General features: G+C 40.0%; 1 protein-coding gene across 1 annotated transcript in view; it reads left to right on the top strand.

Annotated features, from left to right (window-relative positions):
• The window catches only part of SCEL (sciellin), a 326,730-nt gene that overhangs the window by 200,597 nt on the left and 99,670 nt on the right, over positions 1-26,463 (top strand). The window contains exons 5-8 of the mRNA XM_067713410.1: positions 9,909-9,970; positions 10,644-10,761; positions 18,345-18,404; positions 21,910-21,978. Coding sequence (XP_067569511.1) covers positions 9,909-9,970; positions 10,644-10,761; positions 18,345-18,404; positions 21,910-21,978 — 309 coding nt within the window. The remainder of the gene's footprint in view (positions 1-9,908; positions 9,971-10,643; positions 10,762-18,344; positions 18,405-21,909; positions 21,979-26,463) is intronic.

Raw genomic sequence — 26,463 nt, 5'->3', positions numbered from 1 at the left:
TTAAAGAGACAAATAAATGATAATTCTAAATGCTGGCCAATGTGTGGACATTCGTAAGCTGCTGGTGGATTATAAACTGGTATAAGGTTTATGGAAATAGATTTGACGATAGAGACCAAGAACATTTTAGAAGTTATACCCCTTGGCAATTAATTTCACTTCTAAGGATCCGTCAGAGATGGATGAAAATAATTAGGATGTGGTTTCGTTGGAAAAAACCAAGGAATTATGTTATACTGATAGATAGGCCCATAAGATGAAATATTTCGTAGTTGCAAAAGAAATAATTATTCAAATATTTTTAAATGGCATTGAAAAATGTGTATCAGTAGGCTCTAATAGGCATAATATTAACGATAATAATAATAATAAACAACCCTGGAAGAAAATAACAGTGATTGATGAAAGGTATCTGAGTTTTTCCTTCTTTGTGCTTTCTATATTTTTCACATTTTCTATTGAGCATAATATAAGGAGAAAGATTTTACTGTGTAAAATTGGGACAAAGAGTGACATGACATGAGCTGCAGCAAATATGAAATATGATAACTTAAGGTAACAGAGTTTTAGTTCATAATCTGTGGTCAAAATTTGGGCTTTTACTCATTTAGCAAATGTTTTCAGCTAGAACTAAAAATAGTCCATAAGAGGTTCAAGCAATAGGTAATTTTTATTACATAGCATTTTTATTAATGAATATTAGACCAGTGTCTTTAATAAAATGAAATTGATCATTGTCCCAGAGAGTACAACTCTTCATGCTAAAACTTGACATTATCTGTCATTCTGCAGAAAAGATTGGTGGTGGAAACAAGGGCAAGTGAGGGCTCATGCTAAAACCGAGAACAAACAGTAAGAACATTTTATGGTCGACGGTTATCGGACTCAAAATTCATAGCATATAGACAACTGTCTGGCCACAAGATTTTATTTGTGCTACATTCTAAACTGTTTAGTAAACAAGTTTACTAAATCAGTAAACAAGTTTTCTAATGCTAAGTGGAGACTGGGAGGCTGTGTGACTAAAGAAATAGCAAATTTCTAACCATCACAGCAGGATAAGTGAGTCTTTCCCAGCCCAATAAGTATTGGATTTCCTTATACACTGTGTATGAAGGCTAAAAATAGTCCATTAATTTAAATGCATTTGTTAACGTTTACACTTTGTGAGGCCCTGTTTATTTTATCCTTACGTAATATTTCATGTTCTTTTAGGTGATAATTAATTGTTTGGTGGTTTGTTGTATTTACCTTACAGAAGATAATGCTGCTGTGTATTGACTTGTGATTATAGAGCCTCTCTTATTCTTCTGTTGAAAATGGTTTAATAGCATTTGTCCTCTTTCGGTTTCTAGAATTTTTTCCCTGTTACCAGTGATTTCTGGGAAACAAGTACTAGTAGGTATTATCAAACCATGAAGACTTTTTCATATACGAAAGTGAATACCACCAAGCTACATATGTCATTCTAGACATTTTTGCTGTATTTATTTCCTTATTCTATGTTTGCTTTTTTATACTTTCTATCACTATAGAGGTTTCTCTTAGGTAACTATTCATATTTGGTCTTTTCCATAAAGATATCAATTTAGATAAGTCTATTAGAAGCTTCATAAATTAACTGGGAGATTTTGGAGCCATTAAAGTATCCAACTATCACTCTGTGCTGATCTCATGATACTTTGGTAAAATGATCAGAGAAAGTCTGCTCCAAATCTCACTCTTGGTTGAGGTCCATCACAGATTTCTATTGCAAAGGAAATGTCATTCTTCTCACCCTTTCTTTTAACCTGGTAACTTTCTACCTGTTGAACCCTTTTTGTTTCCTGGGCTTCTGGGACAGGAACTTTGAGGTCAGGTCGATTTGGGCTGGAATCCCAACTGTTCACTGGCTGTGTAGCCTTAGGCAAACTACTCATCCTAAAACCTCTTTCCAGAAAGAACTAATTTTACCCACTGTCCACATTTCCAACTCCTGCCCTACCTTCTGAAAAAGGACTCTGACTTCATTGAAATCATTCATTATAAAGTTTCACTTAGGTATAGAAGGAGGATAATCATAGTATCAGCCTTAAGGCATTATGTGGGTCTTAAATGTGATAATACATGCAAAATCTAAGCTCAATATGGCTAACACTATCACACGACCAAATACCAGCAGTGAATTCTTTTCGCTGGTTTCATTCTTTTTTCTCTCATCCTCTATTTTGTTATCCTATTTTCTGCTCTGCATTTTTTTCTCTTCTGTCTTACTCTTCCTATTCTCTTTCATCTCTGCACCACCTCATTCCAGTTTCTTTGCTCACACAATCTTTCTTAAGGAGAGTTAGCAGCGAGTGGTAATATGTAGCACTTATTAGGTAAGTTGAGAAGCATTTTGTCCTTGGATGGGAAGGGGAAGAGTGAGATCCACAAAGTCCTTTTTCTTTTTTTTTTAATTTTTATTGAAGTATAGTTGATTTACAATGTTGTGTTAGTTTCTGGTATACAGCAAAGTGATTCAGTTATACACACACACACACACACACACACACACATACATATATACATATTCTTTTTCATATTCTTTTCCATTATGGTTTATTACAGCATATTGAATATAGTTCCATGTGCTAAACATAGGACCTTGTAAAAAATAAAATAGATAAACAAGGTCCACAAAGTCTTTTTGTCAAGAGGACCCAAAAGATGGAGAAGACTGCAGCTTAGTTGGGACAGGAAGCGCTGGGGCTGACTGGCTAGGGGAGCAGAAGATTACCTAATGGACCTAAATTCTCTTGGGGAAGTGCTGTTATTCAAAACAGAAATTGAGAAAGGCATAGGGAGATGAAGAGGATCTGAACAGGGATACATTTAAGAAATAGGAGATGTTTGATAGTTTCAAATGCATCCAAAGAAAACCATGAAACTTGACTGGTTTTGTATTTCAGAATTTAAAGAGAGTAATTTCATCTTAAACCTAAAGACATGTCTTTGGGCAGAAGCTGTAGGCATTGGGTAAAAACTAGCACTTTCTGGTGGTTGGCCACAAAGAGGAAATGAAAGAGCGGCCAGAAGTTGAAAAGGTTTTTTTTTTTTTCCTGTTTCTATACTGACTTCTGACATCATGATTTCACATCAGAGTTTTCAACTTACGAATTTGGGGCTTTAAAAGGGAAAGGTTTTTGTAGTTCCCAGCATAATAGGGACATATCTTTTTATACATCTTTCCTTACAGTATTATACATTTAAAATATAATTGCTGGGCTTCCCTGGTGGCGCAGTGGTTGAGAGTCCGCCTGCCGATGCAGGGGACACGGGTTCGTGCCCCGGTCTGGGAAGATCCCACATGCCACGTAGCAGCTGGGCCTGTGAGCCATGGCCGCTGAGCCTGCGCGTCCGGAGCCTGTGCTCCGCAACGGGAGAGGCCAAAACAGTGAGAGGCCCGCGTACCACAAAAAAAAAAAAAAGAAAAAAAAAATATATATAGTTGCTGGAAAAAAATACAGTTGCTGGTGTCTGCATTATTTGGTATATGTACCGGTAACAGCATTTTGAGGAGACCAGATGAGAGTTTCATCTTTCTCGTGAGAAGTTTAAAACTTGATTGGAAGGAAACTGAAGGACAGCACTTAGAAATAAATCTAATTGGCTGAACCGAAGCTATTAAAGTGTCATTATTTGGGTGTTGAGTAGATATGAAACTGAGGATAACCTCAGTCCCTGAAATAAGTAATTTCTTTAAAAAATAATATAAAACTGAGATTTTGCTGCATGTATTTCATGACATTACCAATTTGAAAGGTTTCTAATCTCTCATCCACTCTACAGAAGGGTATATTTTAACAAGAGCATTATTCACAGGGACATATATTGTTGATCCTTTTTTTTTTTTTTTTTGCGGTATGCGGGCCTCTCACTGTTGTGGCCTCTCCCGTTGCGGAGCACAGGCTCCGGACGTGCAGGCTCAGCAGCCATGGCTCACGGACCCAGCTGCTCCGCAGCATGTGGGATCTTCCCGGACCCGGGCACGAACCCGCGTCCCCTGCATCGGCAGGCGGACCCTCAACCACTGCACCACCAAGGAAGCCCCTGATCCATTTTTATTAGCAGGATAGAAAATATCCATATATAAAAAAAGTTGGTTTATATTCTGGTCAGGATGGCAAGTGTTCCACTGCAGTAAAATTTTGGTGGAATTACAGGTTGATGAGAGTGGGGCTTGCACCTTAAATGTCTTAGATTGGAGTTTCTAGAAATGGTTCTGGGGCCACCAAATGGGCTGACATATGGAGGTGGTTAGGGTGACATGGCCAATGGGTCTTAAGAAAGAGAAAGGAGCAGGTGGTGCTGAGGGAGGTTGCGCAGGAGATGGAAGTGAAACCTGTAGATTTGGTGAAAATTTTTTATTTTCCTACACTATTAGTCATTTTCATTAAAAAAAACAAAACTCCTGCATACTTATTAAACTATTATCATTTGAAAATAGAATACATTATATTCTGCTGTCTCAGTTACCTCATGCCAGTGGACAGCATGGAGCTAGGAAAGAGTATAAAACATTATCAAGCCATCTAGTAGGGAGATAGATCCAGAGGAGTCCGGTAGGAGTAGTGCCAGGCCACTCATCGCTTCAGTGTGGCCACGGGAGGGGTGAGGCTCGAGACGGAGCTGCCCAGGGGTGATGGAGCAGCTGTTTATTACTGCAGCTCCTTCCAGCTCCTCTCCCATTATCTTCCATCTCTCAGAACTCCCGGGGTTTTCCCTGCATATCTGGAGTTGGCTATATCACATGGTACTTTGACCAACATGTAGTATCGTTTGCTGAAAAGACCCTGGCATTGCAGTCATATAGACCTAATTGCAGTTCCTGACTGTCACTCCCTGTGTGACCTTAGCCAGGTTATTTAATCTGAGTTTTGAATTCCTATAATTAGAGTTAATAATACTCATCTGGAAGGATTAAATAAGCTAATGAGCAGTAATCTGTGGCACGATGTGAAACAATAGTAGGAACTAAACACATGATCCTTCTTGCTAGGAACATTGAACACACAGACATGTTGCAAGAAATAGTGTTTTACTAATAAAAAATCACTAGTATATTTTGTAGACCAGCATGGGCTTTTAGACCTTCTGTTTGCTCCACGATGATCTTGTAACAGGTAGGAAGAGCATTAAGCTTGAGTAACAAAAATATGAAAGAGTAATCTCATGAAGAAACTAGGTTTATTTTCCTCTTGCCAAAAGTTAAGAGATAGATCATCTCAACTTTCTGGCAGCTATTTGAGGCTATTTGGCAGCTCCATGAGGAGCCAGGCTCCTCCTAACTTCCTGCTCTGCCATTCTTAGTGTGTGACTTTAGTCCCGAGGTTAGTTCATGGTCCAAAGATGGCTGCTCTTACCTTCTGCCTGGCAGCCTACTTTCAGAGATGGAAAGGGTGAAACACAAAAAGCCTGGTTCTTCCCAGGGACTTTCATGAAAGAGGCAACGAGATAAAGCTTGGGTGTCCCAGAGAAAGCAAGTGAGTTCACTGGCAACTATGCCTAGAAAGTATCCCAGAGACACTGGGGTGGAGCCAGTGAGGTGTTTATAGGATACCTGAGGCTAGTTATTGGCAGGGAGAAAGCGGTAAGGGCCCTGAGCTTGTTTGGATGTCTTATCTTATGACTCCTTCTGGAGAATACCCGGCTACCAAAGGCATGAAAATATCGCACCCTTTAGCAGGGTGCTGGATCTGATTAGAGCCAGCCCTAAGTATAAGGTAAAGAAGAGATACCTGCTTTTCTCTCTACAACTGCAGGAAGTGCTATCAATCTGGGAGTCCCTGGCAGAGAGGAAAAGACGATGAGCCTTGAGCTGGAAAGCCTCAGATGGAGTCCCAACTTTCCACTCAGCAGCTTCTCGAGCCATGTCTCTGCTAAGTAGGGATTATACTCTTAGAACATAGCCTTGGAAATGAAATGAGATATATTATAATTACTATAAAATCATCTAAGGTATTATTAATGTCTGAGCTCTCCTCCTTACCCAACAGAGCCTAAAGGGGCAGGAGTATTGAGGATACCAAGGAAAATCTAAAAGACAACATCCATATAGAATCCTAAATATGTCATCTTTTATGTCTGGCTTCTTTCACTTAGCATGTTTCAAGCTTCATCCGTGTTGTAATATGTATCAGTGCTTCGTTCTTATTTATTGCCAAGTAATATTCCACTGTATGGATCTGCCACATGTTGTGTATCCATTCATCCACTGATGGACATTAGGTTGGTTTCCACTTTTAGGCTATTTTGAATAATGCTGCTATGACCATTCGTGTATACCTTTTTGTTTGGACATACGTTTATAAGCAGGAAAATATCAGGAAATACACAGAGAAGGCTGCTCTGTGAGGGTTTGTCTGCTGCAATCATTCCTTGAGAAGTTGTCCTGGTTCTCCTGCTGCCAGGCAGTCAGGGCAGAGCTCATGGGACTTCCAGAGATGTCGAGTCAGGCAGGCCCTGCTGTGTACCTTCCCTCTTTCACTCTAATGCCAGGTTACCGGTCTCGTCTTGCAGTGACTCATGACAAACATTACTGCTGGCTGTGGAGGAACGAGTTGGCTTTGATTTAGAAGCCAGATTCTGCTTGTTGCCACTTTGGCAGGTTACATCCTCTCCCTGAGCTTCAGTCAGGTGTCTTATCTGAGAGGTGGAGGTAATAGCTGCTGTGCAGAGTTTATGTGAGGATGAGATAATGCCTGTGAGGTATCCAGTTGAGAGCAGGTACTATGGCAATTGGCAGTTGCCCCGGGCAGTAGGGCAATTAAAGACACAAAGGGCACAGGTCAGAGACAGGGTAACACACAGCTCTTTGAATGACTTAGCTATTTTAGAAATGTTTAAACCACTTTTCCCATAAGCACTCTATTAGTTTGCTAGGGCTGCCAAAGCAAAGGACCACGGGCTGATTGACTTCAGTAACAGAAATTTGTTGTCTCATAGGCCTGGAGGCTGGAAGTCTAAGATCAAGGTGTCATGAGTTTTGTTTTCTCCTGAGGCCTCTCTCCTCAGTTAGCAGATGGGCACCTTCTTTCTCTCTGTGTCCTCTCATGTCCTTTCCTCTATGCAGACATATCCCTGGTGTCTCTGTGTGTCCAAATTCCTCTTCTTATAAGGTCATGGGACAGATGGCATTAGACCTCACCCTAAAGGCCTCATTTTAACTTAATCACTTCTTTGAAAGCCTCGCTTCCAACTATAGTCCCATTCTGAGGTTCTGGGGTGTTAGGATTTTTGAGAGGGACCTAATTCAGCACATAGTAAGCACCTAGGGGGCATCTACTCTGTCCCACACACTGGAAACAGAGAAGGGACAGTCTTAAGTCTGGCTCACAGGACACTCGGTCTTTTGTGAGAGACAAATAAGCAGATAATGGCAAAATGACTTTTCTCCATTGACCCTTCCCTGTGTTTCACGGCTGAGCTTGCAATCTCTGCAAGTGTATCACCAGATATACACTCAGCATTCTGCCCACCTCAGAATCCCAGTTCAATCAGCTACGAACCTTCCAGGTCTTTACCCGTTCAGGAAAAGAGTTTATCAGAGCCCAGTTAGAAACAGGAAGTAGGTTAGCCAAGAACCCAGAGAATCAAGGCCAGACTGAGGTGAAGTGAACAAGTAGTTCAGATTGAAGTTTGCATGCCTCTTTTCCTCCCATTTCTGCCAGAGTTTTAGGGGCCTCCAAATACAGTGAGACAGTGGCCACCCCACAATCCCTGCGTGCCCAGGACCCAAATGCAAGGCTGTTCCATCTCCTTCCCACACCTGACCACATCTCATCTTTACGCTTAACACTTTCCAAGGTGATAGGAGCACGAAGTTAAGAATTATTGAGCACTTACTCTGTGTTGGGCAATAATCAGACACTTTACATATGTCATCGAACTTGATCCTCAAAACAGTCCCAATTCATTTTACAGATAAGGGAGCTGAACTGTAGCATCCCCAAGGTGAACAGTCAGTAAATAGCCCACTTTACATGCAGGTCTTTCTAACTTCACTAAGACCTTCAGACTCTCAGCGGAGCGAACAGCGGCTGGTCTTAGGCTGGTTGTTAGTCTTAGGTTGGGTCCCCTAGAAGCAGTGCCTGGGAGGACTTTGGGTGCCTGTGATGTATGAAGGGTATTCACTCAGAAGAAAGGAGAAAGGGAAGCAGGGAGGGGAGGAAGGGAAGGAGCTGAGCAACGATGCGCCCCCTGCTAGCCTAGCTTCTGCCGTGGTGAGTGCTGAAGCACCAGTCACCTGCAGGACTGGCTCTACGTTCCAGGTCACTCAGTCGCTGGCTGCAGGTTCAGTGGATAAGGAGGGTGTGTAACTGGCAGCCCCACCAGTAAGGGCAATTCCACAGATGAGGTGCAGCCATGAGCCCATAGTGCCGAGCACCAGGCTGGTAAAGCCACCAGCAGCTGCCACTTCTCACCGACTCTAGGAGCATTGATATTCTAAATGAAGATCCTAGGGAAACCATGCCTTGATGCAGAGGAATGCATCTTTACCACTTCAAGTCCTATGGCAAGTTACTGTAGGAGATACTTTTGGACCAGAGGGTGGGAGATGGGGGCTTTAGAATCTCCACGTTATACCTATAAACTGCTGTCTGATGATACAGCTGTAAGTCTCAACAGCATTTATAGTTTAACAAAGTGATTTTTGTGTACATTATTCATTTGATCATCACAACCTTATGAAGTAGATGGCAGGTTTCATTAGCCCATTTTACAGAGATTAAGTGGTTCAGTCGCAGAACTTTGATGTCATAAAGCTGGACCTAGGGCTTGCTTCTGACTTGAGATGGAGGGCCCCTCCAGCATTCCATACACTGTCTGGTGGGATGAAATCTGCAAGAAAACATAATGCCCCACCTAGGGTGACCAGCACAGTCCTGTTTGCCCAGGACTTTTCCAGTTTAAAAACTGCAAGTCTCACATTCAGGGAATCTCAGGGCTGACTTATCTGTTAAGCAGAAAAGGCCACACCTGGGACCCCTTTTAGGGGCCTACAAAAGGGTCCTAATTTTAATTCCTTTTAACAGCAGAAGAAAAAACGAATACTATAACAATAATGAATATGTATTAACAAAGCCAGCCTGGATTGTTATTCATCATTATACCAACACAGTCATAAAATATAATTTTTAATTTTGTATGTGTATGCATGTGTGTGCATGTGCTTGTGTGTGAAGGAAGAGGCCATCGAAAGCAAAAGCGCCTAAGACTCAGTGTCATAATGCGACCCTGAACGCACCATCATCCCAGGCAAACTGGGAATGAGAATCACCTCAGTCCCTTAGCAGCTTGGCAGTAGCAGTTCATCACAGCTGAGAATCTTAGGGCTTTCGCACACAGGGATTACCTAAAACCACCCGTGCTTCCCAAGATCTGTGATTTCCATGCTCTGGCTGCTTCCCTTCTAAACACATGTCAGTTGCCTGGGTTCACTTTGGCTTCCCCAAAGAAGGAGCTGATGAGCCCTTCTGCATATTGTGCTGTAAACTCCATGTCTCCGTCTCCCTGTTGACCTGACCCGATACTTGTCTTACTTATCTTTTTGTGTCTCCAGCTCCTGACTCAGTGTCAAGCACTCAATGCATATTTTTTCATTGAATAAATGAGTTAATTGATGGCCTGATTCAGCCGATTGCTTGTCCTATAACACAGGGGACACTAAATACTCCTGGCTTCAGTGTCCTCATCTGTAAAATAAATGCATTGGAATAGATGAACTCTCAGGTTCTTAGGGGTCACTTCATATCATGTATTCATTATACCAGATTATGTGACCACCAATGTCATTGAAAAATGTGTCTCGTTAGCAATGAATGAGTCCCTTGTTGATTCTTTGTCGAGTCATTACTGTGTTTTCCCCATCCCCATTTTTCTTTTAGATCCTTACTGGAAGGCAGCATGTCCAATTTTACCTTGAGAAAAACATCTCCCACAGGAAATGGTAATGTAGATGATGTTTCCCTTACTCAGAGAACTTAAAAATAGGAGAAAAACAATGCACAGGTCTTTTTTTTTTCCATGTAGCTATGAAATTCTTAGAAGCAACCATCTAATTTAATTAACATGGCCGAAGTTAGGCTTAAGAAAAAAGTAAGAGTGCTATAGATTTTACTCATCTAATTGCAATTCAAAAATTTCTTTTAAAAATCAAGTGTGTGTGACCTTCTGTGCTTTTGGCTCCCGTGAGATCAAAGAATTAAGTTATTTATAATCAGAAGCATCAGGACTTACTATTGTTCACTAGGTACTTCTAAAACAGTCTCGTGTGTCCTTCTGAGGCACATTTCTTTTTGAGCAAAATGGCCAACCCACTAAACCCGGTATTGGTTTTTCCCAGGCCTGTGGTTCTACACTCCCAGGTGTGGGGCAGGGCTTCATGGTGTGCACGAGCAATTTCAGTTGGCACCTGAGCAGTTTTATAAGTTATCTTTGATGATGGGGTGTGGGATTTGTTCTTTCTTGCCGGTGCATCTTACTTTGAAACAGTACTGGATTTGCCAGCCTAGAAGAGTGATGCTGGCCAATCAGATGCTCCTCTCAAGATTTCCAAGTAATAAACACACACTCAACTCCATGCAACTACATCTCTTGTTGTTTCATTTTTCTGTTGATAGATATGAAGAGTAGCACTCAGGGGACTACACTGAAGCAACAGGGTTTTCACAATGTGAACAAAAGAAGGACTCTCTTACAGGATAACAGCTGGATAAAGGAACGTCCTGAAGAAGAAAAGTAAGAGCGTGGGTGGGTGGGTGAGTAGAAAGAGCCATTCTCCATTTGGGAAACTAATGGCGATGTGGAAATTGGATACTTTCCTTCTAAAACACTTTGTTGCTTGGCCTCATGTTTGGTAAGATTTAGTAAGCATAAATTCGTTACATCAGATTTTTAAGAATATCTTTACCATTGTTAATATTCACATACCTAAAAGAATATGAGTAATTAGTGAGAAAAAAGTAGGATTTCGCTGTTATAAATAGCATAGACATTGGTGCCTACCTGATAATCTGAAAAAAAAAAAAAAAGACATTCCAATTTCCAAAAAGGTTATATTTAATCCATGGTAACGAGATTCCTGGTGCCTGATGTCAGTTGAAACAAACACAAGTATGATTCCAAGTTTACAAATTTAATAATAATTTATCTAAGATTTCCTTATGTGCAAGTAAAACTGATCAATTCTCAACTCATTTTAGTCCCCACTGGTCGTATACCTCTAGGTAGGGAAAAGTGGTAAATGCAGTATCACTTTGTAAGAGAAAACACTTAACCATCACGAAAGTATTTTCTGCTTTAAGCATTGTTTCTATTAGCTGTATGTTTAAAGATCTGAAGACTATTAACCTAAGCATATCACCTCATTGCCAACATAGATTTATAATAGGCATTTGTCCAGCCCATATATATTTATTATAAATTGTGTATATATATGTATATACGCACATACACATATGCATATGTCTTTGATTCCCTCTTATGTGTCCGGCTAGATACTAGGTACTTTACGTATAAAGCATCACTAAATCTCATAGCAATCATATGAGGTAGGTATTACATCCTCATTTTTACAGAGGAGGAATCTGAGGCTCAGAGAAGTTAGGTAACTTGTTCAAGAGCACACAGCTATTAAGAGGTGGAGCTGAAAGTAACATGACCCATTATCTTCCCATTACACCAATGGTTCTCAGTCAGGGACAATTTTGTTCCCAGGGGATGTTTGGCAAGGTCAGGAGACATTTTTAAATGTCAAAATTGGGGGATACTCCTGACATCTAGTCAGTAGAAACCAGAAATGCCACTAAACAACCTACCAGGCAGAGGACACACCTCACAATGAAAAATTTTCAAACCCATAATGTCAACAGCACTGAAGTAGGGAATCCCTGCATTACAGGATAATTTCTCTAAGCTTTCTACTAAACTGTCCATACATGGTTGTTTGAGGAGTGTACTTGTAACTGTTAAACAAAAATGTCTATTAAATTCTGTTATTAAATTTTATTATTTTAAGGAGCTATAGGGTTATTTGGAGACTCACACTAAGTTTTGGAGCTAGCATTCTTAGAAAACAATCATTTCCTTCTATAAAGCAACATTTACTGCTTCTGTTGGAAGCTAATATGACATTTCTATTTTTCCATGGTGGTAGAATGATATCAAAGGTAGATCACAAATTTTGGGTTGCACAAATTTGCACAGATGCGGGGCAATAGACAATTTAGATGGCTAAGACAATTTATAGTCAGTAGAAGACAATTTAGATGGCTAAGACAATTTATAGTCAGTAGAAGTGATGGTTTTCTGCCAGACATGCTTCCTTAAAAAGGCCCAAGGAAGCCAGCTTGGCTGGCATGACAGCTGCTGAGTGAAGGGGAAATTGGCTCTGATGCTTTCCCCACGCCTGCTGGCCCAGTAGTGGGCTACGTGCTATGTATTTTTCTTCAGGCAGAAATGCGTCTGGTGTCTGCTACTCTCCCACAAGTTTAGGGAGGGGATCCCAGGGAGATGGAGAAGTTCTCTTGGCATCTTCGAGGGTATATATTCGCTGGAATTGTTTCAGTTTCACTGCTCATCTTTCTTTAATTATCTACTGCAGTTCTTTTATAGCTTTACTGTAAGTGGTTCCAGAGTGTTGAGTAATGAGAACCAGGAGAAATGTGATATTTCAGGTTTGGTTGGGTTGACATGGAAAGGTTCTGATACTTATTCTCTGCTTTGGCTCAAGGCCAAAGTCTCTACTACATGTTTTGACATTTCCTAAAATTGCCTGCACTTTCAGGTCCACTATACAAAGTAAGGAAGACATAGCTTCAAGATCTTATGTATGAAGTTCTATTGAAGGGTTGACCAGTAGGAAAAGGGAAAGTTTGGAATAAAAAGATCACTCTTGTCACTTGCTAACTTTTTAGCCTTAGGAGAGCCACAGAATCCCTGATCAATTTTCTCATCTCAATTTTCTCAACTGGATATAAGTGTATCCCCTGCCTAATTTATAGGGTTATTTTAAGGACCAAACAGAGCAAAGTATATAATCTCATGGTTCAAAAATAGGCTAAATCTGTGAAAAATCAACCTTCTTAACCACAAATATTGGTACTTATTTTCCTACATTTTGTCAAGGGAAACTGTCAAGACCAACAAGTGGAAAAATTTCAGATATAATGGGCTTAATTAAATTTAATAACTTATTGGAGTATAATTGCTTTACAGTGGTGTGTTAGTTTCTGCTGTATCACAAAGTGAATCAGCTATAAGTATACATATATCCCCATATCCCCTCCCTCTTGCATCTCCCTCCCACCCTCCCTATCCCGCCGCTCTAGGTGGTCACAAAGCACCGCACTAATCTCCCTGTGCTATGCGGCTGCTTCCCACTAGCTATCTATTTTGCATTTGGTAGTGTATATATGTCCATGCCACTCTCACTTCGTCCCAGCTTACCCTTCCCATCCCCATGTCCTCAAGTCCGTTCTCTAGTAGGTCTACGTCTTTATTCCTGTCCTGTCCATAGGTTCTTCATGACCATTTTTTTTTTTTAGATTCCATATGTATGTGTTAGCAAGCTGTATTTGTTTTTCTCTTTCAGATTTACTTCACTCTGTATGACTGACTCTAGGTCCATCCACCTCACTACGAATAACTCAATTTCATTTCTTTTCATGGCTGAGTAATGTTCCATTGTATATATGTGCCACATCTTCTTTATCCATTCATCTGTCGATGGATACTTAGGTTGCTTCCATGTCCTTGCTATTGTAAATAGAGCTGCAATGAACATTGTGGTACATGACTCTTTTTGAATTATGGTTTTCTCAGGGTATATGCCCAGTATGGGATTGCTGGGTTGTATGGTAGTTCTATTTTTAGTTTTTTAAGTAACCTCCATACTGTTTTCCAGAGTGGCTGTATCAATTTACATGCCCACCAACAGTGCAAGAGGGCTCCCTTTTCTCCACACTCTCTCCAGCATTTATTGTTTAGATTTTGTGATGATGCCCATTCTCACCGGTTTGAGGTGATAACACATTGTAGTTTTGATTTTCATTTCTCTAATGATTAGTGATGTTGAATATCCTTTCATGTGTTTGTTGGCAATCTGTATATCTTCTCTGGAGAAATGTCTATTTAGGTCTTCTGTCCATTTTTGGATTAGGTTGTTTGCTTTTTTGATATTGAGCTGCATGGGCTGCTTGTAAATTTTGGAGATTAATCCTTTGTCCGTTGCTTTGTTTGAAAATATTTTCTCCCATTCTGAGGGTTGTCTTTTCATCTTGTTTACGGCTTCCTTTGCTGTGTGAAAACTTCTAAGTTTCATTAGGTCCCATTTCTTTATTTTTATATCCCTCTCTCTAGGAGGTGGGTCAAAAAGGATCTTGCTGTGATTTATGTCATAGAGTGTTCTGCCTGTTTACTTCTAAGAATTTTATAGTGTCTGGCCTTACATTTAGGTCTTTAATCCATTTTGAGTTTATTTTTATGTATGGTGTTAGGGAGTGTTCTAATTTCATTCTTTTACATGTAGCTGTCCAGTTTTCCCAGCACCACTTATTGAAGAGGCTGTCTTTTCTCCATTGTATACTCTTGCCTCCTTTAATTTGTTAATATTGTTTATCACATTGATTGATTTGCATATATTGAAGAATCCTTGCATTCCTGGGATAAACCCCACTTGATCATGGTGTATGATCCTTTTAATGTGCTGTTGGATTCTGTTTGCTAGTATTTTGTTGAGGATTTTTGCATCTATATTCATCAGTGATATTGGCCTGTAGTTTTCCTTTTCTTGTGACATCTTTGTCTGGTCTTGGTATCAGGGTGATGGTGGCCTCATAGAATGAGTTTGGGAGTGTTCCTCCCTCTGCTATATTTTGGAAGAGTTTGAGAAGGATAGGTGTTAGCTCTTCTTGAAATGTTTGATAGAATTCGCCTGTGAAGCCATCTGGTCCTGGGCTTTTTTTTTTGGAAGATTTTAAATCACAGTTTCAATATCAGTGCTTGTGATTGGTCTGTTTATATATTCTATTTCTTCCTGGTTCAGTCTTAGAAGGTTGTCCTTTTCTAGGAATTTGTCCATCTCTTCCAGGTTGTCCATTTTATTGGGATATATTTGCTTATAGTAATCTCTCATGATCCTTTGTATTTCTGCAGTGTCAGTTGTTCTCATTTCTAATTCTGTTTCTTGAATCTTCTCCCTTTTTTTCTTGATGAGTCTGGTTAATGGCTTATCAATTTTGTTTATCTTCTCAAAGAACCAGCTTTTAGTTTTATTGATCTTTGCTATTGTTTTCTTCATTTCTTTTTCATTTATTTCTGATCTGCTCTCTATGATTTCTTTCCTTCTGCTAACTTTGGGTTTGTTTTGTTCTTCTTTCTCTAATTGTTTTAGGTGTAAGGTTAGGTTGTTTATTTGAGATGTTTCTTGTTTCTTGAGGTAGGATTGTATTGCTATAAACATCCCTCTTACAACTCCTTTTGCTGCATCCCATAGATTTTGGTTCATTGTGTTTTTGTTGTCATTTGTTTCAAGGTATTTTTTTATTTCCTATTTGATTTCTTCAGTGATCTCTTGGTTAATTAGTAGTGTAGTGTTTAGCCTCCATGTGTTTGTATATTTTACAGTTTTTTTCCTGTAAGTGATCTCTAGTCTTATAGCATTGTGCTCGGAACTGATTCTTGATGGGATTTCAATTTTCTTAAACTTACCAAGGCTTGATTTGTGACCCAAGATATGATCTATCCTGGAGAATGATCCATGAGCACTTGAGAAGAAATTGTATTCTGTTGTTTTTGGATGGAATGTCCTAAAAATATCAATTAAGTCCATCTTGTCTAATGTGTCATTTAAAGCTTGTGTTTTCTTATTTATTTTCATTTTGGATGATCTGTCCATTGGCAAAGTGCGGTGTTAAAGTCCCCTACTATGATTGTGTTGCTGTCGATTTCCCCTTTTATGGCTGTTAGCATTTGCCTTATGTATTGAGGTGTTCCTATGTTGGGTGCATAAATATTTACAATTGTTATATCTTCTTCTTGGATCGATCCCTTGATCGTCATGTAGTGTCCTTCTTTGTCTCTTGTAATAGATTTTATTTTAAAATCTATTTTGCCTACTATGAAAATTGTTACTCCAGCTTTCTTTTGATTTCCATTTGCATGGAATATCTTTTTCCATGCCCTCACTTTCATTCTGTATGTGTCCCTAGGTCTGAAGTGGGTCTCTTGTAGACAGCATATATACAGGTCTTGTTTTTGTATCCATTCAGCCAGTCTATGTCTTTTGGTTGGAGCATTTTATCCATTTACATTTAAGGTAATTATCAATATGTATGTTCCTATTACCATTTTCATAATTGTTTTGGGTTTGTTATTGTAGGTCTTTTCCTTCTCTTGTGTTTCATGCCTAGAGAAGTTCCTTTAGCATTTGTTGTAAAGCTGGTTTGGTGGTGCTGAGCTCTCTTAGCTTTTGCTTGTCTGTAAAGGTTTTAATTTCTCCATCGAATCTGAATGAGATCCTGCTGGGTAGAGTAAACTTGGTTGTAGGTTTTTCCCTTTCATCACTTTAAATATGTCCTGCCACACCCTTCTGGGTTGCAGAGTTTCTGCTGGAAGATCAGCTGTTAACCTTATGGGGATTCCCTTTTATGTTATTTGTTGCTTTACCTTTTCTGCCTTTAATATTTTTTCTTTTGTTTAATTTTTGATTGATTCATATGTGTCTTGGTGGCTTTCTCCTAGGATTTATCCTATATGGGACTCTGCACTTCCTGGACTTGATTAACTATTTCCTTTCCCATATTAGGGAAGTTTTCAACTATAATCTCTTCAAATATTTTCTCAGACCCTTTATTTTTCTCTTCTTCTGGGACCCCTATAATTCGAACATTGGTGCATTTAATGTTGTCCCAGAGGTCTCTGAGACTGTCCTCAATTCTTTTCATTCTTTTTTCTTTATTCCGCTCTGCAGTAGTTATTTCCACTAATTTATGTTCCAGGTCACTTATCCGTTCTTCTGCCTCATTTATTCTGCTAGTGATTCCTTCTAGAGAATTTTAACTTTCATTTATTGTGTTGTTTGTCATTTTTTGTTTGCTCTTTAGTTCTTCTAGGTCCTTGTTAAACATTTGTTGTATTTTGTCCATTCTATTTCCAAGATTTTGGATCATCTTTACTATCATTACTCTGAATTATTTTTCAGGTAGACTGCCTATTTCCTCTTCATTTGTTTGGTCTGGTGGGTTTTTACCTTTCTCCTTCATCTGCTGCATATTTCTCTGTCTTCTCATTTTGCTTAACTTACTGTGTTTAGGGTCTCCTTTTCACAGGCTGCAGGTTCCTAGTTCCTGTTGTTTTTGGTGTCTGCCCCCAGTGGGTAAGTTTGGTTCAATGTGTTGTGTAGGCTTCGTGGTGCAGGGGATGGTTGCCTGTATTCTGATGGATGAGGCTGGATCTTTTCTTTCTGGTGGACAGGACCACATCTGGTGGTATGTTTTTTGGTGTCTGTGAAGTTACTATGATTTAGGAAGCCTTTCTGCTAATAGGTGGGGTTGTGTTCCTGTCTTGCTCGTTGTTTGGCATGGGATGTCCAGCACTGGAGCTTGGTGGTCATTGATTGGACCTGAGTCTTAGCGTTGAGATGGAGATCTCTGGGAGAACTCTCGCCAATTGATATTACGAGGGGCCGGGAGGTCTCTGGTGTACCAGTGTCCTGACGTCAGCTCTCCCATTTCAGAGGCTCAGGCCGACACCTGACCAGAACATCCAGACCCTGCTAGTGTTGGTCTCCTGCAGAGGTGGGGGGCAGCTGTGGCTCACCATGGGAACTAGGACAGTGACAGCAGAAGGTCTGGGAAGCAGTCTTTGTCATGAGCCCTCCCAGAGTCCTCCAATAGCCCCACCAAAGATCCTCTAGCCTGGGCTTAATTAAATTTAAAACACGTTTGAAAAAACGTTTGCCTTCCTGCAGAAAAGGACTTTTCTAATATATGCAAAGTAGATGGCCGCATGTTCCCACACTGCTGAAGAAAACCCAAAACCAAAAAGCCAAATAACAAACACTCATGCCATTGTTGAATCACATGGAAATCTCATGGGGTAAATTGGAATAATGATTGTTTGTAGTGACAAACTTTTTTCTTTTCACCATGCTCTTTCAGGTGGTGGCTGGTTAAAATAAATGCATAGTTGTGTTTTTACACCCAAAGTAAAATGAATTAACCTTGCCAAACATTGTGAGCTCTTTCATGTCTGCCTTATATAATGCTTACTAAATACTGTGATAACTTCTCATGTGACTTGATTTTGTTCTTTCTCTGAAGATATGAAAATTATGGTAAGGTGGTACGCCATAGACGTAACTCCCATGATGCCTCAGACAGGTGGGTGTTTCAGATGAGTTATTCATTAGCAGAAACACAAAGACAGTCATTTTTGAGAGTAGACTTGTTCAAGACAGGCTGAATATTTGTAGCTAGCTTCAGGCTTTCGCTGACATCCTGGGCACATGAAGGAGAATCTGTGATATCATCAGGGGTGTTTACAGGGCAAACTGTGCTTTTCCAGCTTTATGCTTCCAGAATACGGCTTGGAGGTGTAGAATAATCAATCCACTGCCTACCCTACCAAGGTGCCCCTCCTGACAGGAAAGGGAAGGGGCTGCCACAGAAACATAGGATATTTCTGAGCCTTAGAGAAAGGAACCCTAAAAGCAGAACAACAGCTAAGTTCACTTGCTTTATGGGACAGTGCATTTCTTTTCAAAAACTCCTAGGCTTGTGGAAAACCATTAAATGATACTCAATGGCAAATAGACTGACAAATGCAAATTAGTAGGAAAATTCAAACAAAACTCGTAAGCACAATGATGTAAATAATCTAATATTGATGAAATAAATAGATAATATTCTTACTAAAGTACATTTATAGTCACACACATACAAACACCCACACCCATCAGAAGAACTTAACTATTTCTCAGACACAAGTTTTATCTGGTCCAGTAGCCAGTGTCTTCCACCAAGACATACTTAGTGATTGTCTTTCATGGTGGGGACTTTAAAAAGTTAAGTAGACACTTTGAATATGTCTATTTTGGAATTTTTATCTGTGAATTTTTCTGAACCATTTAAAAATTGTTCATAATTTTGATGTGTTCTCAGAGTCCTGAGTTTACCCCCCTCTACACAAAGTGTCTGGTTGGTTTTTGGGTTTCCAGCCTTGGCTCATCCAATTGACTGTTCTGTGATTGGGCAGGCTCTCTCCATGCCCTCTTCTTGGTCGTCATGATTTCGAAGCTTACATCCTTGTTCTCTGTTGGCCCTCAACTCACCAAACAAAGGGAACCTAATCATCTGAATCCAGACACCAGTGAAAAATGCCCCCTCCATTTTATTTGCCTTTCTCTGCAACTATTAAAGAACAAGCATACTTGTTGTGAAGTGTGACCAGGCAGACTAAGCTTCGTGCTCTTAGTGTGTTTCAGAATAACGGGACCTTAATGCCGTCTATGCTTACTTTATATTTTAAACTCTGTTGGTTACCTGAACCCTTCCTGTTACTGGACAGCATTTTGGCTAAAGCACATCGAGCTTTTATCCTAAGTAACAAAAATCTGCAAGCCTGAGACGTTTCGCCTTTGACCCCTTGACTTGCGTCTCAAATGACATCTTCCTAAAAGGTAGTGTAGGTTATTTATCTCCTCACATTTGCTCAAATGGATGCCCATGTGACACTTTTCTACCCTTTTGAAGAGGCTGTGTCCACTTTGATGTTCACCCAATACCACGTTGGAGCACCAGTGTGTGCTGACATTGTGCCAGGTGCTGGGAACACAAAGATGCATAAGACACCAGCCTTGACCTTAAGGAACTCACATTTCATGGAAAAAGATGAATACATAAGCACAAATACTCAAATTTACCATGGAAAGTGCTTGTGGAAGTGTGTGCCGGTGCTATGGGAAGGAGCAGAGGGAGTGGCTAACTTTGCCTGAATGAGTGGGAGACCTCACTGAGGACGTGGTCATTAAGAGGCGCTTCCAGCGGAAGCAATGATATGTCCAAGAGTTCCACACGAGCAGAGACTGAAAATAAAGGAAAAGGAAAATAAATAATAGTCTCATCACCCTAGAAAACAAGCTTCATAGTGTGCACAAACTAGGACATTTTACTGTCCTTCCTCTGCCCGATCATTAAAACATGTCCCTTGAGGCAGAAGGCAAAAATAGTACCTGTGGAGATGCCCTATGTGAGCCAGTCCCTATTCTAAAGTCTGGGGACAAAACAAAATCCCCGCTTTCATAGAACTTGCTTCCTAGTTGAAGGTGGAGGAGGGAGAGACTGAAAATAAACAAACACAATATAATATGTCATGTGGTGATAAGTGCCTGGAAGAATAAAGCTACTAATGAGACATACAACAATAACATCTGTAAAAGGGGCTGTTTTCTGGAAGGGGGTCAGATGGCCCTGCAGCACCTACCTGCACTCATGTATCACACCTGCTGGTGAACCACACTATGATTTCACTCTGAGTTTCTTTAAAAATGCGGGGAATTGCATTAGGCATTTTTTAACCTTCTTCTTGCTTTAACCGACACTATTCCTTCTACCTCTGTTTGTTCATGTCTGTTTATCCTCCAAGATCCACCTTGACCTGCACCTCATCCCGAAAGCCTTCTGTGATCCCCACCTCCACAAATAAGCTTTCTCAGCTTCAAACTTCCTTGCACTTGACCTGAACCTTTTCTACGACACTGACCACTTGTTGCACCTGGACGTATGTCTGATTTGTCCCTCTAGCTCTGTGTGTGTAGGGGTTACAGATAATTCATTCTCGACTTCCTCACTCACAGTCATCAGCACAGTATATCGTTTACCTCCAAATATTTGCTTAATAAAGATATACTATATCAAGTTAAAAATTACATGTTAAATAGTATACTGTTTTAGTACTTTTTCTGATTCAATATGTTTGGTCTGTCAGCTTCAGGTGATGCTTTGAAATGCAAACTGTAAATCATGGTATAATTCTCCAAAGAGCTTGCTTTCCCTGTATCACAAGGTTATATAAAGCATTAAACAGGCTTTTTTTTTTTTGCTGATTGATCAGTCTGATCAAGATAGCTCCACTGCTTTGGTGATCATCGTTCCTACTATTGGGCCTTCTATCTTCATTTCCCTTATTTTCTTGTCTTCTCCCCCACTCCCTTTTTTTTTCTACTTATCTGTCCGTCTTAACTCTCTGCCTCTGTCTCTTCTCTCCCTTTTTCTCCCAGTCTCCCCTCTCTTCTCCTATCCTTCCCATCCATCCTTTCTCTATTCCCCCACTGTCTTCTTTTCATTTCTTTCCAGTGTCTCCTGTTTCTCTCTTTTCCTTTTTTTCTTCTCTCTCCCTCCCTCTTTTCTGCCAGCAAGGTCTCTTCTCTCAACCCTGTCCACGGTGCTGAACTTATAATGAAGCAACTTGTACATAGCTGTTGTGTTGGCTTATGGCTCTGCTGAAACTCTGCAAACAAAATATAGCTGATTATAAGGGACTGAGTTCCTATTACATAAAAATCAACAACATTGAAAACACTACATATTAGTTATTAACCATTTTGCATGTTGTGCTTCTTGTTTTACATATCTTTATCACCAATTTGAATGTGTTACATTGTAATTAGAATAATTGGACCTAGAGAAGAATTCTTTTATTAGCATGGAGAATAGGGTTTGCTATATTTTATCCTACCCAAGTCAAAGCCTGGGAAGATTTCGGTACTCCAAGTCTGTAACATGTACATCTCCTACCCGAATAGGACAAAATTTTACCAAATCCATGATGTTTTATAACTATTTTTTGTAATTTATTTGATCTTTCTATAATTATTTTTTGCTACAGGAAAACAAACGAGAGGGATGAGCCAAAAGCCACAATCAGTTGGCACAGATCTGGTGACACTTTGGACAGGTAAGGTGTTTTGAACCACGCAAGCGGAATGCATAACATATGTTAAATCCAGTTTCTTATAAAGCATGAGACATTTAAATGTTTACCAAAGTAAGTTTTGAACCATGATATTTTATCTCCAGGGTCAGAAGGACTATAAAGATTGAATTATCTTCTTCTTCAAAACTCACAAAATCTTGACTTGATATGCCATTTTCCTAAAATATTGCTAGCAGTAGATCAATAGGAAAAATTCCAAAGAAACCGGTTTGAATATAGGTGGGGTGAGCACTGCATGTGGTCTGTTCCACTTTAAATGGAGAATATAGTTTTTTTGTGTGTGAGTAGCCAGTTCTTGTTCTAACTTTGGACTTTCCATCCCAGAGGCAGAGAAACAGCAGTTTCTGTATAATTACCTTATGGAGAGACTATACCTTTTAATAATACAGTAGTTTTGATCTGCTCTAGGATAAAGACATTAGCTCTTTACTTTAGAAAGTGAAACTACTCTTTCGGCAGTGGAGTCACCATATGGCTGTGGAATGAGTCATTGGCTGGGCCTGTTATTGGCTCAGTCTTAGACAGAGGGAAAAGAAGGGCTCATCCCTATATAGAAAATTGAGGAATATCTATTCAAGTTGAAGTGTAAATGCTACAAGTCACATTTTAATTTTATATTTGGTAGAGGTGCTTATTAGGCATAAGTAAAGAACAAAGTTAACATGTTATCTGGAATCTAGACATAGTGAATACCTGAGGCCATTTATAGTTGAAGCCACTCCCTGTAGCTAAAGATGTGCTGCTTTTGGAGACAAACATGCCACCCGCTACAATTGAAGCACATATGCTGAAACCTATGGCATCTAATAGATTCTATATTCACACCATGCCTGTGCCAATTAATACAGCAAATGCATGCACTTCTGCACTCTTCATAGCTTTTTTAAAATAATAATTTATTTGCTTTATTGAAATCCATCAAACTTAATAGTCTCTACTTTTTGAAAGATACTGTTAAGAGATAAACATCAAGCCAAAGACAAGGAGAAAATATTTGCAAATCATAGATCTGATAAACACACACACACACACACACACACACACACACACTTGTATCCAGAGTTTATAAAGAACTCTGCAAATAAGAGAGAAGTACTTCCAAACGGCAGAGTAAGGACCTCCAAAAATCCACTCCTCCAGAAAAGTATTAACACTGGAAAAAACTGTCAAAATCAACTTTTTCCGAACTCTGGAAATTAACCAAAGGCTTGAAACAATTTGCTAAGTGTCTATTCAAGAAAAAGAGTTGGCTGTCAGTAAGAACGGCACGAATTGCCACATTTTAAAGCTTCCTATTCACCTATTCCTCTTCCCAGCTCCATGGTAGCCTTGAAAACCAGCAGCCTTGGAACAACGGCAGCTTCTTCATAGCTTTTTAAGTCAATCTCCCGAATAGCTGATTAGCCCTGGTATCCCTAAGGAGGTGACTTCTCTTGTAATTCAAAAATCAGTTTGGGAGAGGAGTCATAGTACCTCTGCCCATTCACCTCCGCCTTGCAGGCTGTCCTATTACACTGCGAATTGAGGACAGAAACCCTACTTCTAGGAATGTAATTGCAAGTGAGATAATTATGTCTCAAGAAAGGTGAATATGTGGGAGACCTAAGCCTTTGTAGGCTGTGTGTCTGAAAGCTTTTCTCAGGCCAGTCAAGATAGAGCCTTGGAACTTAGCGATACACTAGAGCAGGCCTCACAGGCAAGCTAACTGAGTCATTCTCAGCCTCAGCGACAAATCAGAATTACCTAGAGAGCTTTTTAACTCTGCTGATGACTTGATCCCACCAGCTGTCATCCCCCAAATTCTAATTTAATTAGTCTGAGGTAGGACTCGGACATTTTTTAAAGCTTAGGAAGTGATTCTGATGTGCAGCCAAAATTCAGAGCCACCAACCTAGCCCAAACCTTCATTTTGTAAACTAGAAAATGAGGCCAGAGACTCCCTGCCTTATTTACACAGAGGTTTAGCGGCGCATGTTTGGAAGAAGTATCCTGGTCAGGTCCTTCCGCAGGTAGTGTCTGTCTCCCAAGAGTGAGCTACATCTCTGTAAGTGTGGGAACAGATGTGAGGGAGAGAACACAGGAGTCTGTAAAGAAAGGCAAGTCCTCATAACAGGAGTCAGACTCCTATCATGCAGGCCACTCCAAGTGCAAGAGGTGAAATAATTTTGGGAGTTAGATGATCAAATGTATCAGGTGTGTATGTGTGCCATTTCAATACTAACGCATATAATAAATGACTAGGAGAAAAGTACTGACTTTACATTTGAAGAGTTCCCTTTTAAAATATACATCTGTTGGTAAAAATATGAAGTGTTCTAAAGAAATATAAGTTAATAATTGTGTACATGCATACACTATGGGGCAAACCCTGAAGGTGGTTTCTTGACTAATTTGGAAAACCTAGGTTAAGGAGCCCTCTAGTGTTCGGTTATGGAAGTGTTACTTTTCCTTTGGTTGGATCCTGCTGCTAGTTATATTGTTTAGGTATTTCCTGTCTCTGAGACTGACTCCTATTAATCTCATATCACAACTTGGCAGAAAATTAGTTTCTAAGAGAAGTACAAAATTAATCTCCCTAAGTAATAAGAAATTGATGAATGCATTGGAATGATGGTTTAGAGCTCTCCAATATTGTTTATACACTGATTCCCCTAGTGGAGTGAAAGAGATAGTGGAGGTGAAAAATAGCAACTGGAGAAAGACATGTTGATCATGAGTGTTGGAACAATTACACTACAGAACCAGGTGTACGACATTGGGGCCTACTGGGAAGACTTTGGAGATAGACTACTTCCCGGCTGTGTGGCCAAGAGAAAGCCACACACCTTCTCTGAGACTCCATTTCTTCATCTATAAAGCGAAAATAACTACACCTACCTTGTAGGGATGTTCTGAAGAGTAGAGGAAATTGTATAAGATGAGTGGCAAAGAGTAGTAGGTAGCTATTTTTATTATTACATGCAGTATTGCCCACATAGATCAACAAAGTAGAATTTTGATTAACTTCATTTAATTGTAACCTCAGAACTCTCCTTTATTTAAACCTTGAAGGTGTTTGAAATTAACGCTCTGTTTTCTTTAGACAGATTGTCATTTTCCCTGTACCAGAGTAGCAATTTCCCAAGATTATTTTTATCTTATATGAGGATCTCACAGACAGCTATAAACGCTGAGTAGTTTCCACAGAACATTTAAGATTTAGGATTACCTGACATCTTATGGTATTCACAGTGGTTTACTGCAGAGCTCTTTAACTATAAACACATCAGAGGCTCAGTAGCAATTACTACAGGGAATTTACTTATAGTCTTTGGCCTAATGATCACCTGAGAGATCATCATGAGTTTTTTTTTTTTTTTTTTTGCGGTACACGGGCCTCTCACTGTCGTGGCCTCTCCCGTTGTGGAGCACAGGCTCCGGACGCACAGGCCCAGCAGCCACGGCTCATGGGCCCAGCCACTCTGCTGCATGTGGGATCTTCCCGGACCGGGGAACGAACCCGTGTCCCCTGCATCGGCAGGCGGACTCTCAACCACTGTGCCACCAGGGAAGCCCTCATCATGAGTTTTTAATACTTGGATTCATTCTGTACAAGACAATACCTGTATTGTGAACAGTCTATTGAGAATATGGAGCTCTGGAGGATTCCAACCTTTCTTCCTTTTTACATTCAAGAGTTATCAGTTTGTGGCATTACATACCATAAACAGAAACTATTTGGGGTTGACTCGTGGAATTTTAACAATTAGGGTTATTTACCCAATGTTTTAGTTGCACATGTCAAAGTGACATCTAGGAATTGAAATCATTTTAAAGCTATGACAATTAAACCATATTTTTCTATCATGAATTTTTTTTTTTTTTTAGAACAAGGCAAGGTTAGTGTCCTTCTTCCCAGGAACAGTTTATAAAGCCCTGTACTAAAGTGGATGATAAAAGTGAAAGTTTAGAGGAAGTTATAGTAGACCCATAGTATGGGATCAACAGAAGAATCTTGCTAATCTTTTGTTTTCTGGAGCCTGATTTTGCCACATCCTAGCTTTGTGCAAGCCTGCAGAGTGCTCCAGAAGACAGCCCCACATCTCAGGAAGAGCTTTCCTATCTGGTGTGTTCTTCCTGGCGGAAGGGACAGAACAGGGGTTGCAGTTGTGAGATCCCACCACTGGCATGCAGACTACAGGATTCCTAGTTTGTCTTATGACCCAAAGGACAGACAAACACACCTTTTCCAGAACTACCCTCCTTGTGGAGACCTCAGTTTAGAGGGTTTAAAACCTCTGATGGTCCGCAGGGCCTATTAACAAAATGTGTTAGTCAGTGTAAACAAGTTTGCCAGGGTAGAGCAACTCTTGTAACAAGTTCCTTCTCCTGCCTCCAAATCTTGGTCGGTTAGCCCGATAGAAGATTACTGCTCACTCCCCTCAGAGTCCAAAAGGATTGGCTGGA

Source organism: Pseudorca crassidens, chromosome 18, assembly GCF_039906515.1.
Source record: "Pseudorca crassidens isolate mPseCra1 chromosome 18, mPseCra1.hap1, whole genome shotgun sequence".
Lineage (NCBI taxonomy): Eukaryota > Metazoa > Chordata > Mammalia > Artiodactyla > Delphinidae > Pseudorca > Pseudorca crassidens.
The sequence above is the reverse complement of the archived record's forward strand: the minus strand, read 5'-3'. Positions and strand labels throughout refer to the sequence as shown.